The sequence below is a fragment of the Jaculus jaculus genome, chromosome 6 (assembly GCF_020740685.1).
Source record: "Jaculus jaculus isolate mJacJac1 chromosome 6, mJacJac1.mat.Y.cur, whole genome shotgun sequence".
In the NCBI taxonomy this organism is placed as follows: Eukaryota; Metazoa; Chordata; class Mammalia; order Rodentia; family Dipodidae; genus Jaculus; species Jaculus jaculus.
Window position 1 is genome coordinate 92,622,744 of NC_059107.1, and position 23,435 is coordinate 92,646,178.

A 23,435-nucleotide genomic window follows, 5' to 3' on the forward strand; every position below is an offset into this window, starting at 1 on the left:
CACATGAAAATATTGACAATCTTCCCTTACAGCCTACTTTTGTTAGTTGGATGCCAAACAGAGAGCACACTGACTTTTGAAATACGGCTCCACTGGACCAGGGTTAGGAGAGCCAGGCATCAGAATGAATAACTTTAGGATCAAAGCCAGTTTGTTCTTCTAATCAGCCCAAAGTCCAGGCAGCAGCTCATTAGAAACAAATACAAGGTAATAAAAGCTTGTGGCACCTAAACAACTTGAATTAAAGCTAAGCATACTCTCATTACAAGTGCTCTCCTCAACCTATCCCCAATTTTTTTCTCCTTCCTCAAGGTAGGGTCTCACTCTAACCCAGGCTGAACTGATATTCACTACATAGTCTTAGGGTGGCATCAGACTCATGGTAATCTTCCTACCTCTGCCTCTACCTCCAGAGTTCTAGGATTAAAGGCATATGCCACCACACCCAGCTTACCTATTCCTGTTTTTTCTTTTTTGGTTTTTTGAAGTAGGGTCTCACTCTAGCCCAGGCTGACCTGGAATTCATGATGTACTCTCAGGGTGGTCTCAAACTCACAGCAATCCTCCTACCTCTGCCTCCCAAGTGCTGGGATTAAAAGCATGCGCCACCACGCCTGGCACCTACTCCATTTTTATGAAGGCTCCATGCTACTGTTCAATTCATAAAGGGGGAAAGGGAATACCAAGTTCTGAGAAGAAGCCATACTTCAGCCTCTGACTAGCCCCTTCTTTATCAATCTAGAGACAACTCAATCTGATTAAAGAGTTAGGATTTCTATTATTGTCTCATGGGAATTAGTTCCAAGTTATACCAAAGAAAGCATTCTATGAGTATTATCTGGCTTTACACCAAAGAGATGCTCTCAAAAGAATCACAATAAATTCATAGTACTTCTATCTCTGTAGACTTTCCACCCAAAAGCTCCCAACAACTAGTACAAGATGCTGACAATATTACTAGAGGAGAGAGGGAGAGATATATATAATAAATATGATAAAACCCTCAGCACAATTAAACTTTATTTAATACCTGGGAAATGCTAAAAGTATTAATGTACACAGGAAGCTACAGAGCAGAAAAAGCAGATGTGCCCTTTCTTGTAGTCAGTAAATGGTAGGAAGTAAGAGGCGAACATGATTTTACTTGAGATACGGAGTAGCAAAAAATTTGCCTTGTTGACCCAAGTTGGTGGCAGACTTGCTTTTGCTCCCAAATCTATAAAAATAGAGAGAACAAAACAGAAAAGTATTACATAAAAAAAGTTAAAACAACTATAATGTTACTTATTATAATCAACTAAGTTGGCAATAGGAAATAGGAAACCCGAAAATGAAAGAGAAGAGTAGTAAAGATTAGATTCTTCTTTTTTTGTTTTTCAGGTAGGGTCTCACTCTAGCTCAGGCTGACCTGTAATTCACTATGTAGTCTCAGGGTAGTCTCGAACTCATGGTGAACTTCCTATCTCTGTCCATGCCCAGCTCCAGGACCCCTTCTTAAGAAAGGTCTGATGATCAGGCAGGCATAGTGGCGATGCCTTTAATCCCAGCACTCAGGAAGCAGAGGTAGGATATCACCTAAGAGGTAGCTTGAGGCCACTGAGACTACAGAGTGAATTCCAGGTCAGTATGGGCTACAGCAAGACCCTACCTTGAAAAACACAACAAAAAAGGGGGACCCTGGGGCTGGGGAGATGGCTCCGTGAGTAAAGTGCTTGCTATGCAAGGATCCCAGCACCTAGGCAAAACCTGAGTGTGGTGGTACATGCCTATAATCCTAGCAACGGGGAGGTGGACAGAGAAGGATCCCTGGGACTTGCTGGCTAGCTACTTAGCCAAACAGGAGAGTGCCGGATTCTGTGAGACTCTGCCTCAAACAAATGAGGTGGAGAGCAATTGAGAAGATATTCAATATTAATCTCTGGCCTTCACAGGCATGCACACACATCCACAGCTATACATATATACATCAACATAAACATGCATGCACACCACACATATATGCAAAAACTAGGGCTAGAGAGATAGTTTATCAGTTAAGGCACTTGTCTGCAAAACATAAGGACCCATGTTCAACGCCCCAGATCCCACATAAGCCAGAAGCACAAGGTGACATATGAACAAGGTGACACATGGGTCTGGAGTTCGATTACAGTGGCTGGAAGCCTTGGCACACCAATTCTCTCTCTCCTTGAAAATAAAAAAGGGGAGCCGGGTGTGGTGGCACATGCCTTTAATCCCAGCACTCAGTTGGCAGAGGTAGGTGGTTCGCTGTGAGTTCAAGGCCACTCTGAGATTACATGGTGAATTCCAGGTTAGCCTGGGCTAGAGTGAAACCCTACCTTGAAAAACCAAAAATAAAAAAATTAAAAAAGGAGGGGGCTGGAGAAGATGGCTTAGGACTTAAGGCATTTGCCTGCAAAGCCAAAGGACCTGGTTGCAATCCCCCAGAACCCATGTAAACCAGATACACAAGGGGGTACACATATCTGGAGTTCATTTGCAGTAGCTGGAGGCCCTGGCATGCACATTCCCTCTCTCTACAACTTTTTCTTTCTTAAATAAATAAAAAAAAAGTACATTAAAAAACTAAAAAAGAGCCAGGCACAGTGGTGCATGCCTTTAATCCCAGCACTCAGGAGGCAGAGGTAGGAGGATCGCCATGAGTTCAAGGCCACCCTGAGACTACATAGCGAATTCCAGGTCAGCCTGGGCTATAGCAAGACCCTACCTTGAAAAAATTTAAAAAAAAAAAAAAAATAGGGAGGGGGCAGTTTTTATTTATTTTTCACTTGTAAGCAGAGAGAGGGAGGAAGGGAGAAGAGAAACACCAGAGCCTTCTGCTACCACCTTCCTTCCCTACAAAAACCACCACCAAACAATAATTATAGTTAATTTTAAACTACTTTTCTTAAAAGGCCAATCTGCATACCTGGGAGTATTCTTTGAGAGGGAGGAGAATCTCTGTGACAGGGAGCTTGATAAAGGAGTCTTGACAAGCTGAAATTCAGGAGTGGTCACGGGCCCCAGTAAGCTCACTTCAAACATAATTCAGACATATTTTTAAAAGAGGGTGGAAATAAAAAGTTAGTACCTTTGAAGATGTCCAGTTTTAAGCTACCTTTCTGAAGCACTTAGGAACTAAGGTTAGACACTTAGCAAAGTCTCACAGGTCATTTCTGTCATTTTGTTATACATGGTGTATCTTTTGAACTATGCAGGAAACCACTCAATGAATAGCCGACATTTACTTCCTGATTTAGACCATTTTAAACTTCAATACTTAATACACATCTAACATCTAAACATCTGATTTTTATATATACTGGACAATATGCTTCAGTAAAAAGGAACTTGCCACACCACAGTAAGGTTGGAATAAAACCACCCTATCCATTCAAAGCTTTGGTGGCAACATAAACTGTCAAAAACCTTATTTAAAAAATTCCCCAGTACCCACATAAGCCAGATGCACAAGGTGGTGCATGCATCTGAACTTTTTTGCAGTGGCTTTTGCCAGTGGCTAGAGGTACTGGCATGCCTATTCTCTATATCTGCCTCTTTCTCTTTCAAATAAATAGATAATAATAAAATATTTTTTAAAAAACCAGGGCTGGAGGAATGGCTTAATGGTTAAGGCATTTGCCTGCAAAGCTAAAGGACCCAGGCTCGATATCCCAGGACCCACGTTAGCCAAATGCACACAGTGGCACATGCATCTGGAGTTTGTTTGCAGTGGCTGGAGGCCCTGGTGTACACATTCTCTCTCTCTCTTCTTCTTCTTTCTTTCAAATAAATCAGAAGGTTTAGCAGTTAAGGCACCAGCCTTCAGAGGCTAACAACCCAGGTTCAATTCCAAAGTGCCCATGTAAAGTTGGATATACAAGGTGGTACATGCATGTGAAGTTAATTTGCAGCAGCTGGAGTTCCTGGTATGCCCATTCTGTCTATGTCTGCCTGTCTGTCTCTCTGTGCCTGCAAATAACTTAAAAGAAATCAAGCTATAGAGATTAAGGCACTTGCCTGAAAAGCCATAGGACCCCAGTTTAAATCCCCTGGGCCCACATAAGCCAGATGCATAAGGTGGTACATGCATCTGGAATTTGTCTGCAGTGGCTGGAGGACCTGGCACACCCATTCTCTTTAATTTTTTTTTTTTTGGGGGGGCGGGGTTTTGAGGTAGGGTTTCACTCTAGCTCAGGCTGACCTGGAATTCATTATGGAGTCTCAGGCTGGCCTCAAACTCATGGTGATCCTCCTATCTCTGCCTCCCGGAAGCTGGGATTAAAGTCGTGAGCCACCACACCGGGCACCATTCTCTTTCTATCTGCTTCTTTCTCTCTCCCTGTCTTAAATAAATAAATAAATAAATATATTTTTAAATCAAGCCAATAAAATACAGCAAGAAACATAAAAATTATGGAATCTATAATTAGGATATAGTCATACAAGGTTAGCTACAGAATTATTTGTAACTATAAAGTGTTGAAAAACAGCTGAGCAAGGTGGCGCACGCCTTTAGTCCCAGCACTTGGGAGGCAGAGGTAGGAGGATCACCATGAGTTCGAGGCCACCCTGAGACTTCATAGTGAATTCCAGGTCAGCCTGGGCTAGGAAAAAACTGAAAAATAATGTCAATACCTAAGAACATTTTAGCCAATCATTTACAACAAAAGAAATAATAAGTTAGGGTGTAGTGGCACATGCCCTTAATCCAACACTCTGGGGGCAGAGTGGCCAGTTTGGGACTACAGAGTGAGTTCCAGGTCAATCTGGGCTACAGTAAGACCCTACATCAAAAAAACTAAAACAAAAACAAAAACAAAAATGAGAAATAATAAATCATATAGAAACAAACAAAAAAAACCCCTATCACAATATATCAAGCAAAATAAGAATAAACTGTATGTGAACTATTCTATCAATATGAAATATATATCCATAAGAAAAGAATGCAAGAGAAAGTGAAAAATATTAGTTAGAATAGCACACAAAATTTCCCTTAATGTTAGAATTGTTAAGATGAATTTAGTACTTTTTTTTAGTGCAAAGAGGAGGGTGAGATAGGGTCTCATGTAGCCCAGAATGATCTCTAACTTGCTATATAGCCAAGGATGACCTTCAACTCTTTTTTGGTAGGTGTAGGTGTATACAGTATGTGGCATATGCACATGTATGCAGATACATGGAGTCCACAGGAGAATGTCAGGTGCCCTCTTCTGTCACTCATCCTTGAAACAGTCTCTCTTCCTCACCCCAAAGTTTATATAGTTTTCAGTTAGCAAGCCCTAGGATCCTCTAGCCTCTACACCCACAAGACTGGGATTCCAGGCATGTATGACCACACCCAGCTTTTTATGTGGGTCCTAGGGAATTGTGAGTGGTCTCAGGCTCTGAGTAGCAAGTGCTCTTCCCTACTGAGCCATATCCCCAGCCCTGAACTTGAACTTTTATCTGTTTGTTTGTTTGTTTTTGAGGTAGAGTCTCACTCTAGCCCAGGATGACCTGGCATGCACTCGGTATTCCCAGGCTTGCCTCAAACTCATAGCGACTCTCCTACCTTTGCCTTCCAGATGCTGGGATTAAAAGCATGCACTGCCACACCTGGTTGAATGTGAACTCTTTATCTTCCTGCCTCCAGGTCCTAAGTGCTAAGAGGGCACATTAACATGCCCAGCCAAGTAAATTTATTTATTAAAGATTATGAAATTCAGGGCTGGGGAAATGGCTTAGTGGTTAAGGCACTTGCCTGCAAAGCCAAAGGACCCTGGTTCAATTCCCCAGGACCCATGTAAACCAGATGCACAAGGTGGCATATGTATCTGGAGTTCGTTTACAGCAGTTGGAGGCCCTGGTGTGCCCATTCTCATTCTCTCTCTTTCCCTCTGCCAAATAAGTAAATAAAAATATTAAAGAAAAAAAAGACTATGAATTTCAAACATGTATAGCAAACACAAGGAAAGAGGCACAGAACCCAAACTCAACAGAGGCAAATTCCTAAAGAAGCACAGCTTAAGGCTAACCTTTAACATCTGGTGTCCGTGGTGTCGAGTTTTCAAGACCATGCTGGGAGTCAATGTTCTCCTGTTCCACCATCATGAACTGATTCCAGTATTCCAAAGGCAGTGAAAGCAGGCGCTCCACCACCTAAAAGGCAACAAATAGGTTCACAAGTTTCCAAAGCTCAGAGTTTACTTGGCTTACTTTTCTTATACTCTCTATATATTTATTTTTTATTTACTTATTTTTGGTTTTTCAAGGTAGGGTCTTGAAATAGTCCAGGCGGACCTGGAATTCACTCTGTAGTCTCAGGTTGGCCTTGAACTCATGGCAATAGTTCTACCAGTGCCTCCTAAGTGCTGGGATTAAAGGCATAAGCCATCATGCCTGACCTCTCTCTTTAGAGAAAGAATGTAGCTCTGTAGTTCAGGCTAGCCTGGAACATGAGGTGATTCTTCTGGCTCTGCTACCAAGATGCTGGGATAACAATTTACTATCACCATACCTGGTGCATAGGGCTTACTTCTCATTCTGTCAAATATAAGCTCATATTTTCCTTTTCTTTTTGAGGTAAGGTCTTGCTCTAGCCTAGGCTGACCTGGAATTCACTATGTAGTCTCAGGCTGGTCTCAAAACTCACAGCAATCCTCCTACCTCTGTGTGATTCAGGTATCCTCCGAACACCTGGCTCAAGCTCATTTTTTTAAAAGTTTTTTAGGTTTTTTTTTGAGGGGGGGTGTTTCACGCTAGCCCAGGCTGACCTAGAATTCACTAAGTAGTCTCAGGGAGGCCTTGGCCTTTAACTGACAGCAATCTTCCTACCTCAGCCTCTGAGTGCTGGGATTACAGACAGGCATGTGCCACAATGCTCAGCTTCAAGCTCATATTTTTTAAACATGCTGATGTGTATAAAAATATATGTACATATACAAACACATAAACACATAACAAGCCTACCTTGAGTTGACGCTTGATGTCCTGGAACATTGTTACCGGGTCTGGATTGGGAACAGCATGGGCAACTATTGTAGGGCCAAAGATTTTGGCTAGATTGGCAACATCCATTTTTGTGTTTGGGCTCTGTGCCACTCTAAGCAAAAAGAGTATTAATTTAGAAAATTCATTCCTCCACTTAAACAAAGACCAAAATATAAATTCAAGAAGAAAACAATTTGTTTCTCATACTTTATCTTCTCCTTGGAAAATTCCCTAACTCCCAGAACAAGTTTGCTGTACTCACCTCTGCAAGTGAATCATGAGAAAGGCTAATGTGTCTCTATTGGCCTGGGGCAGTTCACCAACAGCCTGGTACATGGCAGCTATACTGTTGTCTTCATCTGTTATCTCTATAAATGAAAAGAAAGCACAAAGAGGCTAGACTTCTTTCCCTTGACAGCGGGCTTCCAAGTTATCGACCACAAAGTCTCATCTATACAGTAAGCTGCTGAAACTTCTGATTAGGTTCATGACTACATCAGACTCTAGTTTCATTAACAAGCAGGATACTGGCCAGCAGCTCAATATAAGAAGCCAGAACTTTTTGAAAATCACCCTTGCACTTAGGAAAAGCAGCTGGCTTCACGTGCTAGGAAAACACACAACATTGTAACAATCATGAAGCATGGACTCACTCCTAAGACATATTTAAGGACCTACTATGTGCCAGGTACTATTTTAGGTGCTGAGAATAAAGCTATATAGTAGAAGCTAACAATGAACTTTACTGACTTTACTGCTCAACTGCTGGGATTATGGGTGTATGCCACCATACCCATTGTATGAAAGGTGTTAATGAGAGTAAAATATGCTTCTGAAGAGAAACTTGAAAGAAATGAAGGAACAAACTATAAAGATACCTACAGGGCAAACAGTTAAGGCTGAGACAACATGAAAAGCTTGAGGTGAGAAGTAAATTTGCGTTCTGAGAAAACTAAGACTAGACCAGGCATGGTGGCACAACACATTTAATATTAGCATTGGGAGACTAAGGTAGGAGTATCACTGTGAGTTTGAGGCCAGCCAGAGACTACATACTGAATTCCAGGTCAGCCTGGGCTAGAATAAGACACTACCTTGAAAAACGAAGGGGAAAAAAAAAAAAAAAGGACACCAGGGTAACTGAAGAAGAAGATGAAAAGGGAAAGGTTCAAATGGTATTGGAGATCTAAACAAGAATCGAGTCACGCAGGGTCTTTTGAGCCATGTTAAAGACTATGGAGTTCATTCTAAAAGTGATAGAGGGGCCGGATGTGGTGGTACACGCCTTTAATCCCAGCACTCGGGAGGCAGAGGTAGGAGGATCACCAAGAGTTCGAGGCCACCCTGAGACTACATAGTGAATTCCAGGTCAGCCTGAGCCAGAGGGAGACCCTACCTTGAAAAGTCAAAAAAAAAAAAAAAAAAAAAGTAGTAGGGGGACTGGAGAAATGGCTTAGTGGTTAAGCACTTGCCTGTGAAGCCTAAGGACCCTGGTTTGAGGCTTGATTCCCCAGGGCCCACAAAAACTAGATGCACTAGGTGGTGCATGCATCTGGAGTTCATTTGCAGTGACTGGAGGTCCTGGTGTACCCATTCTCTCTCTCTCTGCCTCTTTCTTTCTCTCTCTGTCACTCTCAAATAAAAATAAACAAAACTAAAAGAGGATAGAAAGGATACACTTCACCTAAAAGTAAAAGGGCCCATTCCAACTCCTAGATGAAGAGTATACAGTAGAAGGCACAGGCAAAAATAGGACAATCTGTTAGCAAGCACTTACCATATTCCACTCATTAAATACCAATACAGTGGGAATACTAACACTCTTACTAAATATCAAATTTAAGATATGTTTTATAAGGCTGCTGATAAGATTTGAGGTGAAAGAGAAAGGAACCAACAATGGTTCTAATGTCAAAAGGACAACCTAGGAGCTGGAGAATGGCTTAGCAGTTAAGGCACCTGCCAGAAAAGCCAAAGGACCTGGGTTTAAATCCTCAGTACCCATATAAAACAAACACATGCGTCTGGAGTTCGTTTGCATTGGCTAGAGGCCCTAGTGTGCCCATTCTCTTATCTGCCTCTTTCTCTCTTTCTCAAATAAATACGTAAAATATATCTTTTTTTTTTTTTAAGGCAACCTAGAACTTGATGAGAACAAAGAGCAAGAACAAGAAAACCCTAATTAATACCCTGTACAGTTTAACAGACAGACATGGAGACAGGCACAGAGTTATACATTCACCAAACTATGGGGGCAACTACTAAAATTCAGGCACTGTACTTAGGAAGGGCTAAAACAGAAAAAGTGATGAAAAACCTCTAGGCCTAGTAGAAATCACACTCAAATATTAAGATCTGTGCTTACCTGCTGCTTCCATGAAGGCTTTGCTTAGCCTAAAGGTAAGAAGTGGTTCTTTGAGATTTCGAAGGAAGTCTTTCAGGAGGCTACAGATGGCATGGATATCATCCACTTTGCTGAGGAGGGGTACAGTTTTGACTCTGAAAAATTTCTCTTTCAGCTCTTTTACTGTCCGGTCACAGCCTGAGATCCTATACAAGCCTGCCTATTATTGAGATGATACTTGTTAAGCACTCCAAATTATTAAGACAAATAACAAATTCATCCTGTCCTAAGGTTGATTCTTACCTCAGTCAGGCCTCTCTGCTCAATCTCATTAACACAGTGGACAACAATGGCAGGTATCATTGGGGAAGTCTGAGAAACAAAATCGGCCAACATTCCCTGAGGGAAAAAACCCTTTAAATTATTATCTATACCACATGTGAACACTCATATCCTAGACTAATACTCAGCCTAGGATAATATGTCAACGTAAATCATAGTCTCAAAGCACACATTAAAACAGAAGCCAGGTATGGCAGTGCAAGCCTTTAATCCCAGCACTTGGAAGGCTGAGGTAGGAAGATCACGTGAGCTTGAGGCCAGCCTGGGCTAGATAGAGTGATATCCTGACTCAAACAAAAGGGGGGAGGGCTGATTATGTTTTCTAGTTACACACTAGGACTCATAATTAGATATATATCATAGTGGTGGCACATGCCTTTAATCCCAAAACTCGGGAGGCAGAGGTAGGAGGATTACTGTGAACTCGAAGCCAGCCTGAGACTACACAGTGAATTCCAGGTCAGCCTGGGCTAGAGTGAAACCCTACCCTGAAAAGGCAACCCCCCCCAAAAAAAAATCCAAAATAATAAGACCACCAGCTGGCTGGAGGAATGGCTTAGCTATCAAGGTGCTTGTCTGCAAAGCCAACGGACCCAGGTTTAATTCCCCAGGACCCATATAAACCAGATACACAAAGCGGCACATGAACCTGGAGTTCATTTGCAGTGGCTGGATGCCCTGATGCGCCCATTCTCTCCCTCTATTTTTCACCCTCCCTTTTTCTCTTGAATAATTAAATAAAAATTAAAAATTTTTTTTTTAAAAGACCACTATGACTGCCTTCCCTTCTACCCAAGGGCAGCAGAAAGTAAGCAATACAGAGATTACAAAGGACTGGGGAGATTGTTCAGGGGTTAAAGTGCAAAGCCTGGTGGCCCAAATACAATTTCCCAGTATTCATGTAAAGCCAGCCAGATAGATGCACAAAATGGTGCAGACATCTGGAGTTTGCAGTGGCAAGAGGCCCTGGCCCGCCCATTCTTTCTATTTGCCAATAAATAATTTTTTTTTTAAAAAAAGGGGTAAAGAGAGGAAGAAGTTTTAGATAGAAAGATTAAATGGCTAGGTGTAGTGGCCCACACCTTTAATCCCAGCACTTGGGAGGCTGAGATAGGAGAATTGCTGTGAATTTGAGGCCAGCATGGGCTACAGTTGAGTTCCAGGTCAGCCTGGGCTAGAGTAAGACCCTAGCTCAAAAAACAAACAAACAAAAGGATTAAATTGGGAAAGTCATCAAGATTTTGCTGTTGGTCAACATTTTAACATTTTTATTCATACTTCATGGAGGGAAATGTTACCTGGCACCATTCATTTTAGAACAGAAACTAACAATATGCCTTCAAAAGACTCTTAAAGCAGCCACACTATGATGGCTCCCATCAGTATATACCTGTCCAATCTTAACAGGTGTTCCTATCAGTGTAGGAATGCAGGGAAGAGGACATCGGTCTCGACATTCTTGATGAGAGACCAAACGACAATCTCGACACTTAAGAGACAGCTTTCCAAATTTTATCCGCTTTCCACATGGAACACAGGATTCTGGTTTAATAACCTGAGGATAAAACAGGACAGAAGGAGCCGGGCATGGTGGTGTACTCCTTTAATCCCAGCACCCAGGAGGCAGAGGTAAGAGGATCGTATTCCAGGTCAGCCTGGGCTAGAGTGAGACCCTACCTCAAAACAAAACAAAACAAAACAAAACAAAACAAAACAAAACAAAACAAAACAAAACAAAACAAAACAAAACAGGACAGAAGGAACACAGTGGTATAAATTACAGTTACCATCATCAACCAGCATGAATTAGACACAATGTAGGTACTCAGTAATTTGCTAAGCCCTCTATATACATTTTAATAAAATTCACACAGAAATTCTATACAACAGGGTTTTCTTTTCTTCATTTTAAGAATAGGAATGTTGGGCTGGAGAAATGGCTTAGCGGTTAAGGTGCTTGACTACAAAGACTAATGACCCAAGTTTGATTCCCCAGTACCCATGTAAAGCCAGTTGCACAAAGTGGCATGTGAGCCTGGAGATTGTATCCAGCGGCTAGAGGGCCTAGCACAACCATTCTCATTCATTCATTCTCTCTCTCTCCAAGAAAATAAATAAACATATATATATTTTTAAGATTTTAAAAATCTTTTATTTATTTGCCAGCAGAGAGAGAGAGAGAGAGAGAGAGAGAGAGAGAGAGAGAGAGAGAGAGAGAGAGGAGACAGACAGACAGAATAAGGAAGCATGCACCAGGGCCTCCAACCACTGCAAATAAACTCCAGAAGCATGTGCCACCTTGTTCATCTGGCTTGCGTGGGTACTGGGGAATTGAACCTGGGTCCTTTGGCTTCAGGCTTCACAGGTAAGTGCTATAACCACTAAGCCATCTATCCAGCCCCCTAATATTTTTATTTACTTATTTGAGAGAGAGAGGGAGGGAAGGAGAGAGAGAGAGAAGGAGGGAGGGGAAAAATGGGCACACCAGGGTCTGTAATCTCAGCACTTGGGAGGCTCAAGCAGGAGGATTACAAGTTGGACTGGACTATAATATAAGAACCCCTCCCCCCAAAAAAGCATGTGAAAGGAAATGGCACTATCACAAACTTACTGTCTTAGAGACAAAGTCATGCAGGCGCATCCCTCCATTATTCTGTGGTGTGCCTGAATTGTCTGTTTCAGTTCTTGGCTCCTGGGGTCTGCTATTCAGAGTGGACTCACTGTTCACAGGTTGTAAAGGACCTCGAAAATAACCAAATTTAAATTTTAAGAACTTTCTTAAACCTGAATTTAAGTTCCATTTTGTGTAAATGCTGTTGTTGTGGATTTCTTCAAGGTAGAGTTTCACTCTAGCTTAAGGAGACCTGCAACTGACTCTGTATGCAGTCCCAGGCTGGCCTCAAACTCACAAGAGATCCTCCTATCCCTGCTTTCTGAGTGCTGGGATAAAAGGCATGAACCACCATGCCTGGCTCCATTTTTTATTTATTTATTGGAGACCGACAGGGGGCGGGGAGAGACGGAGAGAATGGGTGTGCCATGGTCTCCAGCCAGTGCAAATGAACTCCAGACCCATACACCACCTTGTGTATCTGGCTTATGTGGGTCTCGGGCAATCGAACCTGGGTCCTTAGGCGTGGCAGGCAAATGCCTTAACCATTAAGCCGTCTCTTCAACCCTCCATTTTTAAAAAAAATATATAACTGGAAGTTCAGAAATAATGGGTAACCATAACCAATATTAAATACTGAAAAGCAGTCATTTATTTTTTGTTGTTTTTTGGGGGGGGCAGGGTCTTGATCTAGCCCAGGCTGACCTCTGTGTAGTCTCAGGGTGGCCTCGAACTCAAGGTGATACTCCTACCCCTGCCTCCAGAGTGCTGGAGTTAAAGGCATGCACCACCATACCCAGCCAATTGTTTTCTAAATTTATTTGCATGTGCATATGTACGTATGGGAGCACCAGGGATTTCTGTAACTACAAATGGACACCAGACACTTATTTTTGGGTATGACTTATATACGTGGCTTGGGAAGCACCTTAACCACTGAGCCATTTCTCTAGCACCAAGGTTTTTTGTTGTTGTTGTTGTTGTTGTTTTAAGGTAGGGTCTCACTCTAGCCCAGGCTGATCTGGAATTCACTATGTAGTCACAGGGTGGCCTTGAACTTAAGTCGATCCTCCTGAGTGCTGGGATTAAAGGTATGTACCACCATGCCTTGTAAGACAAGTGTTTCACTACAGGTAGCACAAGTTTGCCTCAAAATAATGATTGACTCTTCTGCCTCCCAAGTCTTCCAATTACAGGTCAGCATGCCTGGCTATTTTTTTTTTTTTTAAGTTTTGGGAGACTGGAGAGATGACTCAGCAGTTAAAATGCTTGCCTGCCAAGACTAATGAGCCAGGTTTGAACCCCTAGAATACACATAAAGCCAGATGCACAAAGTGGTACAAGCATGTGGCATTTGTTTGCAGAGGCTAGAGACCCTGGCACACACACTCTCTCTCTGCTTGCAAATAAAATAAGTAAAAATTGTGTACAGGTTGTAGAAATTTAAGCCCCACATCCTGTAAAAAAAAAAAAAAACAACTTTTTTTCCCCCAAGATAGGGTCTATGTACCTAAGGGACCCAGGCTGGCCTCCAACTCATTATCTACCTTTCAACATCCAAGAGCTGGTGTTACAGGTGTGTCACCACACCAGCCCTACAGAGGCAATTTAGTCACAAACTGAACAGACCTGATTTCCTTCGGCTCCTGGTCCACGACGGCAGTGTCTCAATAGTGGACACAGCTTCAATGGGCCCACCATCATTGGGAACAGTCACTGTAGTTTTCGCAACTATGGATTCATTCCCCTGAAGCAAAAATAGTAATGAGAGAAGGATTAAAAGTTTAACTTTCTCTTTACTACAAGGTATTATGAAGTAGGTTAAAGTTTATTATCTGTTTTATTTTATTTTATTTTTCCCAGGTGGGGTCTCACTCTAGGCCAGGCTAACCTGAAACTCACTCTGTAGTTCCAGACTGGCCTCCAACTCACAGCAGTCCTCCGACCTCTGCCTCCGGAGTGGAGTGCTGGGATTAAAGGCATGTGCTTCCACACCCAGCTTAATTATTGTATTTTTAAGGATGACAATTTAAAATAATTTTATCTATTTATGAGAGAGCACGAGAGAGAGAATGGGTGTGCCAGGGACTCTAGCTACTGCAAACAAGCTCCAGATGCATGTACCCCCATGTGCATCTGCCTTACATGCTAGAGAATCAAACCTGGGTTCTTAGACTCTGTAGACAAGTGACTTAATTGCTAAGCCAGGTTTCCAGCACCAATTTAAAATATTTTAGTATTTTATTTAAGAGAGAAAGAAGCAGAGAGAGAGAGAGAGAGAAAGGGCACGTCAGGACAAACTCTATAGACGTGTGCGCCCCCTTGTGCATCTGGCTAACATGGGTCCTGGGGAATCGAACCTAGGTCCTTAGGCATCTCAGACAAATGCCTTAAACACTAAGCCATCTCTCCAGCCCAATTTTAAATATTTTAATGACAAGTTCCATACATATACACAAGGTACCCTGGTCATAATCTCCTCCCATTACTCTTCTTTGTCTCCTTTCCCCTATCCTGTAAAAACTCTTGATCAACACATGCACTCTTGGGGCTAGAAAGATGGCTCAGCAGTTAAGGAACCTGCCTGCAAAGCCTAAGGATCTGGGTTCAATGCCCCAGTACCAACATAAAGCTAGATGCACAAAGTAAGTAACACATGCATCTGGAGTTCATGTGCAGTGGCTAGAGGGCCTGGCATGCCCATTGTCTACCCCTCAGACCCTGTCTCTCGCTGCTTGCAAATAAATAAAATAAAAAATATTTTTAAAAAATAGACATAGACCTTTGGGTTGGGGAGATGGTTCATCAGTTAAAGACACTTGTAAGGCATGACAGCATAGCCTAGGTTAGACTTCCCAGTACTTATATTAAGTGACACATGGAAAATGGCACATGTGTCTGGAATTTGTTTGCTGTGGTAGGTTGCCCTGGCGTGTCCATACTTGCCCATCCCTCTCTCAAATAAATAAGTAAAATTGTTTTTAAGAGACTCCATCAAAGGAAACAAGCAGATGACTGATAGAGGTGGACAGCCAACATTCTCCTCTGGCCCTTGCACACCCATGCACAGGGCATGTGTACATCTGCACATACATTTATAAAAGAAAAATGAAAAAAGAAAAAAGAATCTCTTTAAACTTCTCTCTACAGGGTGGAGAGATGGCTCCATGTTTGCGCCTTCTTGCAAAGCCTGATGGTCTCAGTATGATTATTAGTACCCGCATAAAGGCAAATGTACAAAGTGGCACAAGTGGAGTTTGTCTGAAGTAGCAGGAGGCCCTGACACACTTTCCCCTAACCCCCTATCAAATAGATATTTTAAAAAACTTCTCTCTAATGCAATTTGTCAATAAAAAAATAAAAACTTTAGACTTCCGGTTAAGATGGCGGCGTAGGTACCACGCCAAAGCAGCCTAGGGGGGAAAAAGACCAAAAAAACTCAGCAAAATACACGCTTTTACTAAAAAGTGAGGTGTATAGGAAATTGAGGCGGCAGCGGAGAAGTAGAAGAGTTATAGAGCAGCCAGAGCCCGCACAGGCGGGAAAAACGGCTCCAGCGGCTCCGGGATGGCTCGGCCAAACACCACAGCCCCAGCGCAGCAGAAAACCGCCAGACCAGCTCGAGCCGCAGGACAAGCCAGGTGCGGGATTTTCCCCTCACACCGCGCTCTCCGCAACTCGGGAAACGTGAGGGGAGAGCGGCAGCGAGCAACGGAGGGAGGAGCAGACCGCGAGGTAGAAGAACACGTGGAGCAGCGATACAACCAGAGCAGCCGCGGCTCCCTCCCCACCCCAACCGCCTGAGCCCAGCTCCAGCGAACACAGCAGCGGCCCAGGACCCGGCCACGCCAACTTGGGCTGACAGCGGGACCCAAGCAGGAGCAGAGTTCGGCAGCAACTTCAGCGGCTCCAGCACCGGTACCAGCGGCGCCAGCAGCAGCGGACCCAGGAGCGGCAGCGGCGGCAGATCCCGCAGCAGCGGCTTCGGGGGGAGCAGCGGTGGTGGTCACGGGCGGCAGCTTCAGCAGCGGTGGTGGCTCCGGTGGTGGCAGCTATGGGAGCAGCAGAGGCAGCAGCAGCGGCTCGGTTTGCCCCGTAGGAAAAGCAAGTGCCCAGCTCCAGAAATCAGAACAGCAGCCCGACGACCCAGGCAGCAACTTGACTGAGACCAAAATCACCCAAGGTAACTGGGATTGCACCAGGGAAGGGTCTCACTTGGTCACAAGCTGACTTGGATCCCTCAACAGACCAGAAATCTAAACCTCTTTGTTGATAGAAGATCTGGTCATTATAATAACTACTCTTGCATACATACTCGGGGCTGTTTTTGATTGAATGTGTACAGTGTTTGGTTAAATTTTAGAATCTACCTGTATTTTATTCCACTCAGCCTACTTGACTACTCCTATAGCAGGGAATCTCAACCCCTAAGAACATCTTTGTAGATACTCTGAGAGTCTTAAGAGTCACACCTAATACCTTAAGGTCCTACCCTGAAAATATATTACATCAAATCAATTGATACAGCTAAGAATACACAGCTAGCTAGAAAATCCAAGCATTAACTTAATCCAAGATGCAAAAATATATACATTATAACACAAGAAACACTAAAAAGCAAGATGATATAAATCCACCTAAAAGTATTAATGCATCAGAAATGTCCTCCAGAGAGAAAGAGTTAGAGGAAATGCCTGAGAAAGAGTTCAAAAGAATAATTATAAATATGTTCAAAGAGGTCAAAGAACACATGAAAACAATCAAGGAAGAAATCAAAGAGGAAATCAAAGAGGAAATCAAAGAGGAAATCAAAGGAATCAAAGAAGAGGCAGGACACCAATTTAATGAAATAAAGAAGGCAATACAAGACATAAATAGGGAAATAGAAATAATAAAGAAAAACCAGTTAGAATTACTAGCAATGAAGAACACAGTTAATGAAATAAAAAACTCTGTAGAAAATCTCACCAGTAGGATGGATGAGGGAGAGGACAGAATATCTAAGCTAGAAGACCAGGTGGCAGACCTAATGCAGTCCAACAAAGAGAAAGACAAACTTATAGAAAAGTATGAGTGGGAATTTCAAGATATTCGGGACACTATGAAAAGATCCAATATAAGAATTCAGGGCATAGTAGAAGGAGAAGAACTCCACTCCAGAGGCATAGTAGGCATCTTCAACAAAATCATAGAGGAAAATTTCCCCCAAACTGGGAAAGAGGTGCCAATACAGATACAGGAAGCCTTTAGAACCCCAGCCAGACAAAACCCAGAAAGAACCTCCCTCGCCATATTATAATCAAACTTCCAAACACACAAACCAAAGAAAAAATATTGAAAGCAGTTAGAGAGAAAAATCAAGTTACCTACAAAAGCAAGCCCATCAGGATTACAGCAGATTATTCAACACAAACTTTTAAAGCCAGAAGGGCTTGGAGTGATATATTCCAAGTTCTGAAAGATAACAACTGTCAACCAAGGTTACGTTATCCTGCAAAGTTATCCATCCAAATAGATGGAGAAATAAAGACATTCCATGACAAAAGCAGGTTAAAGGAGTATTTGAAGACAAAACCAGCTCTACAGAAAATACTTGATAGAATCCTCCATGCTGAACAAAAGGAAAAGCACACATATAAGGAACCTAGAAAAAACAAGCTATACTCAAATACCAGTTAACAGAAGAGAGCACAGATAGAACCAGTAACACACACACACACACACACAAAAATGGCAAACATAAATACACACCTTTCAATAATATCTCTTAGTATCAACGGTCTCAATGCCCCAACGAAAAGACATAGATTTGCAGACTGGGTTAAAAAGCAGGATCCTACAATTTGTTGTCTCCAAGAAACTCACCTTTCTACAAAGGATAGACATTATCTTAGGGTGAAAGGTTGGAAGACGGTGTTTCAAGCAAATGGGCCTAGAAAACAAGCAGGGGTTGCTATCCTAATATCAGACAGGGTAGACTTTAGTCCGACGTTAGTCAAGAAAGATAAGGAAGGTCACTTTATATTGATTAAGGGCACACTCCAACAGGAGGACATTACAATCCTAAACATATATGCACCTAACATGGGGGCTCCCAAATTCGTCAAACAAACACTATTAGAACTAAGGTCACAGATAACACCAAACACAGTGGTGGTGGGTGACTTTAACACCCCACTCTCATCAATTGACAGGTCATCCAGGGAAAGAATAAACAGAGAGGCATCTGGACTAAATGAGGTCATAGAAGGAATGGACCTAACAGATATATACAGGACATTTCATCCAAAGGCTGCAGAATATACATTCTTTTCAGCAGCACATGGAACATTCTCTAAAATAGACCATATATTAGGACATAAAGCAAATCTTAACAAATTCAGGAAAATTGAAATAATTCCTTGCATTCTATCTGACCACAATGGAATTAAACTACAAATCAGTAGCAAGAAAGGCTATAGAGCATACACAAAATCATGGAAACTAAACAATACACTACTAAATGATGAATGGGTCAATGAAGAAATCAAAAAGGAAATCAAAAAATCTATAGAGTCAAATGATAATGAGAACACAACATACCAAAATCTCTGGGACACAATGAAGGCAGTTCTAAGAGGTAAATTTATAGCCTTAAGTGCCTATATTAAGAAATTAGAAAGGTCGCAAGTAAACGACCTAATGCTTCGCCTTAAAGCCTTGGAAAAAGAAGAACAAGGCAAACCAAAAATTAGTAGACGGGAAGAAATAATAAAGATTAGGGCAGAAATTAATGAAATAGAAACAAAAAGAACAATCCAAAGAATTAATGAAACAAAGAGTTGGTTCTTTGAAAGGATAAACAAGATTGATAAACCCTTAGCAAATCTGACCAAAAGAAAGAGAGAAGAGACACAAATTAATAAAATCAGAGATGAACAAGGCAACATCACAACAGATTCCAGAGAAATTCAAAAAATCATAGGGACATACTACAAAAGCATATACTCCACAAAGTATGAAAATCTGAAAGAAATGGATGATTTCCTTGATCTATATGACCTACCTAAATTAAATCAAAATGAGATTAATCACTTAAATAGACCTATAACAAACATGGAGATCCGAACAGTTATCAATAATCTCCCAACTAAAAAAAGCCCAGGCCCGGATGGATTCACTGCTGAATTTTACCAGACTTTTAAGGAAGAGCTAACACCATTGCTTCTTAAGCTTTTCCAGGAAATAGAAAAAGAAGGAATTCTACCAAACTCCTTCTATGAGGCCAGCATCACCCTGATACCAAAACCAGGCAAAGATAGAACAAAAAAAGAAAATTACAGACCAATCTCCCTCATGAACATAGATGCAAAAATTCTCAACAAAATATTGGCAAACAGAATACAAGAGTATATCAAAAAGATCATTCACTCTGACCAAGTAGGCTTTATCCCAGAGATGCAGGGATGGTTCAACATACGCAAATCTATAAATGTAATACATTACATAAACGGATTGAAGGACAAAAATCACATGATCATCTCATTAGATGCAGAGAAAGCATTTGACAAAATCCAACATCCCTTCATGATAAAAGTCCTACAGAGACTGGGAATAGAAGGAATATATCTCAATATAATAAAGGCTATTTATGACAAGCCTACAGCCAACATATTACTAAATGGGGAAAAACTGGAAGCTTTTCCACTAAAATCAGGAACAAGACAAGGGTGTCCACTGTCCCCACTTTTATTTAATATAGTTTTGGAAGTCTTAGCCATAGCAATAAGGCAAGAGACACACATAAAAGGGATACAAATTGGAAAGGAAGAAATCAAGTTATCATTATTTGCAGATGACATGATTCTATACATAAAGGACCCTAGAGACTCTACTATCAAGCTGTTAGAGCTGATCAAAACCTACAGCAATGTAGCAGGATACAAAATAAATACACAGAAATCAGTAGCCTTCATATATGCTAACAACAAACACACAGAGGATGAAATCAGAGAATCACTCCCATTCACAATTGCATCAAAAAAAATAAAATACCTTGGAATAAACCTAACCAAGGAAGTAAAGAATCTATACAATGAGAACTTTAAAACACTCAAGCGAGAAATTGCAGAAGACACTAGAAAGTGGAGAAACATCCCTTGTTCCTGGATTGGAAGAATCAATATCGTGAAAATGGCAATCTTACCTAAAGCAATCTACACATTTAATGCAATCCCTATCAAAATTCCAAAGGCTTTCTTCATGGAAATAGAAAAAACAATCCAAAAATTCATTTGGAATCACAAAAAACCTCGAATATCTAAAATAATACTGAGCAACAAAAAAGAGGCTGGTGGTATCACCATACCTGATTTTAACCTACACTACAGAGCCATAGTAACAAAAACAGCATGGTACTGGCACAAAAACAGACATGTAGATCAGTGGAACAGAACAGAGGACCCAGATGTAAGCCCAAGTAGCTATAGCCACCTGATATTCGATAAAAATGCCAAAAATACTCATTGGAGAAGAGACAGCCTCTTCAGCAAATGGTGTTTTGAAAACTGGATAAATATCTGCAGAAGGATGAAAATAGATTCTTCTCTCTCGCCATGCACAAGAATTAAGTCCAAATGGATTAAAGACCTTAACATCAGACCGGAAACTTTGAAACTGCTAGAAGAAAAAGTAGGGGAAACCCTTCAACATATTGGTCTTGGCAAAGACTTTCTGAATACAACCCCAATTGCTCAGGCAATAAAACCACAGATTAACCACTGGGACCTAATGAAATTACAAAGATTTTGCACCGCAAAGGACACAGTGAAAAAAGCAAAGAGGCAACCTACAGAATGGGAAAAAATCTTCGCCAGCTATATATCTGATAGAGGATTAATATCTAGGATATACAAAGAACTCAAAAAGTTAAATAATAAGGAATCAAACAAGCCAATCAAAAAATGGGCTATGGAGCTAAATAGAGAGTTCTCAAAGGAAGAAATACGAATGGCATATAAGCATCTAAAAAAATGTTCTACGTCACTAGTCATCAGGGAAATGCAGATTAAAACTACATTGAGATTCCATCTCACTCCTGTCAGATTGGCCACTATCATGAAAACAAATGATCATAAATGTTGGTGGGGATGTGGAAAAAAAGGAACCCTTCTTCACTGCTGGTGGAATGCAATCTGGTCCAGCCATTGTGGAAAACAGTGTGGAGGTTCCTAAAACAGCTAGAGATTGATTTACCATATGACCCAGCTATAGCGCTCCTAGGCATATATCCAAAGGACTCATCTCATTTCCTTAGAAGTACATGCTCAACCATGTTTATTGCTGCTCAATTTATAATAGCTAGGAAATGGAACCAGCCTAGATGTCCCTCAACAGATGAGTGGATAATGAAGATGTGGTACATTTATACAATGGAGTTCTACTCAGCGGTAAAGAAAAATGAAGTTATGAAATTTGCAGAAAAATGGATGGACCTGGAAAGTATTATACTAAGTCAGGTAACCCAGGCCCAGAAAGCCAAGTGCCACATGTTCTCCCTCATATGGGGATCCTAGCTACAGATGACTGGGCTTCTGTGTGAGAATGAAAATACTTAGTAGCAGAGGCCAGTAAGTTGAAAAGGAGACATAAAGGGTGGAGAAAGAAAGGGAGAAGGATACTTAATAGGTTGATATTGTATATATGTAATTACAATGATTGTAATGGGGAGGTAATATGATGGAGAATGGAATTTCAAACAGGAAAGTGTGGGGGTGGGGAGGGAGGGAATTACCATGAGATATATTTTATAATCATGAAAAATGTTAATAAAAATTTAAAAAATAAAATAAAAACTTTAAAACTTCTCTCTATGGGCTGGAGAGATGGCTTAGCGGTTAAGTGCTTGCCTGTGAAGCCTAAGGACCCCGGTTCGAGGCTTGATTCCCCAGGACCCACGTTAGCCAGATGCACAAGGGGACGCACACGTCTGAAGTTCGTTAGCAGTTGCTGGAAGCCCTGGCGCGCCCATTCTCTCCCTCCCTCTCTCTCTCTCTCTCTCTCTCTGTGTGTCATACTCAAATAAATTTTTTTAAAAAATGAACAAAAAAAATTAAAAAAAAAAAACTTCTCTCTAAATAACATTGTAATATTGATTAAATCATTTTGCTGCTCAGATCCACTAATCTCTGGTGTGCTCAAAAACCCAGTTCTCTTGCCCTGACTCTTCTTACTTGGTCTGCTGTAGAGCCAATGGAACGGGTTTTCTTTACAGGGCCAGGGGGGCCATCAGCAAACTGTCGGCTGCTGGAGTGCTAGAGAGAAGAAAAAGACCAAAAACATTAGTGCCAAGTATGTGAAGCACAGAAAACAGAATAATTCCATCAAAAAACTGGATGCAAGTCCTAAGAACCAGGACTTTAATAAGAAACAATGCACTCCTTACTGCCCATGAAAAGTTAACTTGTATAAACACAAAAATGTCCTTAGTACTATAGAAAAAAAGGAACAAGCTTTAGAGAAATTTAGATGACAGCATCAGAAAAAGTAGACTGTAATCCTAATGTAAGAACATGAGGTCTTTGGAAACACATCAAATAGCCTAAACAAGTCCATGCAGATCTCCATATCCCATTATACATGCACTTCATTGGAAGCTTATATTAGAGCACAATGGTGATCCATAAAAATTCATGTGACAACTCAAAACAAACCTAAGTATATCTTTTTCTACTGTAAGAATGAAGATGTAGCCCAGACCAGTGAAATATAACATAATCCTGTTTTGAGTCACTACCACGGGGACTATCCCTAAAGCATAAATTCATATGTATTATATTTAACAATGACTAGAACAAATGTCAGAAATGTAGTATCATGGACAAAATTCCTAAGAAAATGACTGTTACTGGGGTTTTGTTTGTTTTGATTTTCTGAAATAGTATGGTCTGATTACGTAGCTCAGGCTGACTTTGAACTTGCTATGCAGCCCAAGCTGACCTCAAATTCACAATCTTCCTGCTTCAACCTAATAATTTCTAAGATCATAGATATGTCACATTATACCAGGCAAAAAAACCTCGTTCCATTTTATTAAAAAAATAAGGGGGGGGGGATGAAAGATCCAGGCCTATAATACTAGCTACTTAGAAGGTCAAGGCAAAAGGATCACAAGTTCAAGACCTG

The 23,435-nt window shown here is 41.3% G+C and overlaps 1 protein-coding gene across 4 annotated transcripts in view; it reads right to left on the bottom strand.

Annotated features, from left to right (window-relative positions):
- Positions 1-1,002: 1,002 nt before the first annotated feature.
- Racgap1 (Rac GTPase activating protein 1) overlaps positions 1,003-23,435 on the bottom strand; it is a 50,639-nt gene continuing 28,206 nt past the window's right edge. For 2 of the 4 annotated variants that reach the window (XM_045153494.1, XM_004649821.2), the window contains 11 exons: positions 22,484-22,564; positions 13,902-14,019; positions 12,273-12,403; positions 11,052-11,216; positions 9,623-9,718; positions 9,341-9,539; positions 7,238-7,343; positions 6,955-7,087; positions 6,021-6,144; positions 2,930-3,035; positions 1,003-1,216 (listed from right to left, as the gene is read on the bottom strand). In XM_045153494.1, coding sequence (XP_045009429.1) covers positions 1,141-1,216; positions 2,930-3,035; positions 6,021-6,144; positions 6,955-7,087; positions 7,238-7,343; positions 9,341-9,539; positions 9,623-9,718; positions 11,052-11,216; positions 12,273-12,403; positions 13,902-14,019; positions 22,484-22,564 — 1,335 coding nt within the window. In that variant the 3' untranslated portion in view covers positions 1,003-1,140. The remainder of the gene's footprint in view (positions 1,217-2,929; positions 3,036-6,020; positions 6,145-6,954; positions 7,088-7,237; positions 7,344-9,340; positions 9,540-9,622; positions 9,719-11,051; positions 11,217-12,272; positions 12,404-13,901; positions 14,020-22,483; positions 22,565-23,435) is intronic. The other 2 variants (XM_045153493.1, XM_045153492.1) reach the window with 2 other exon arrangements.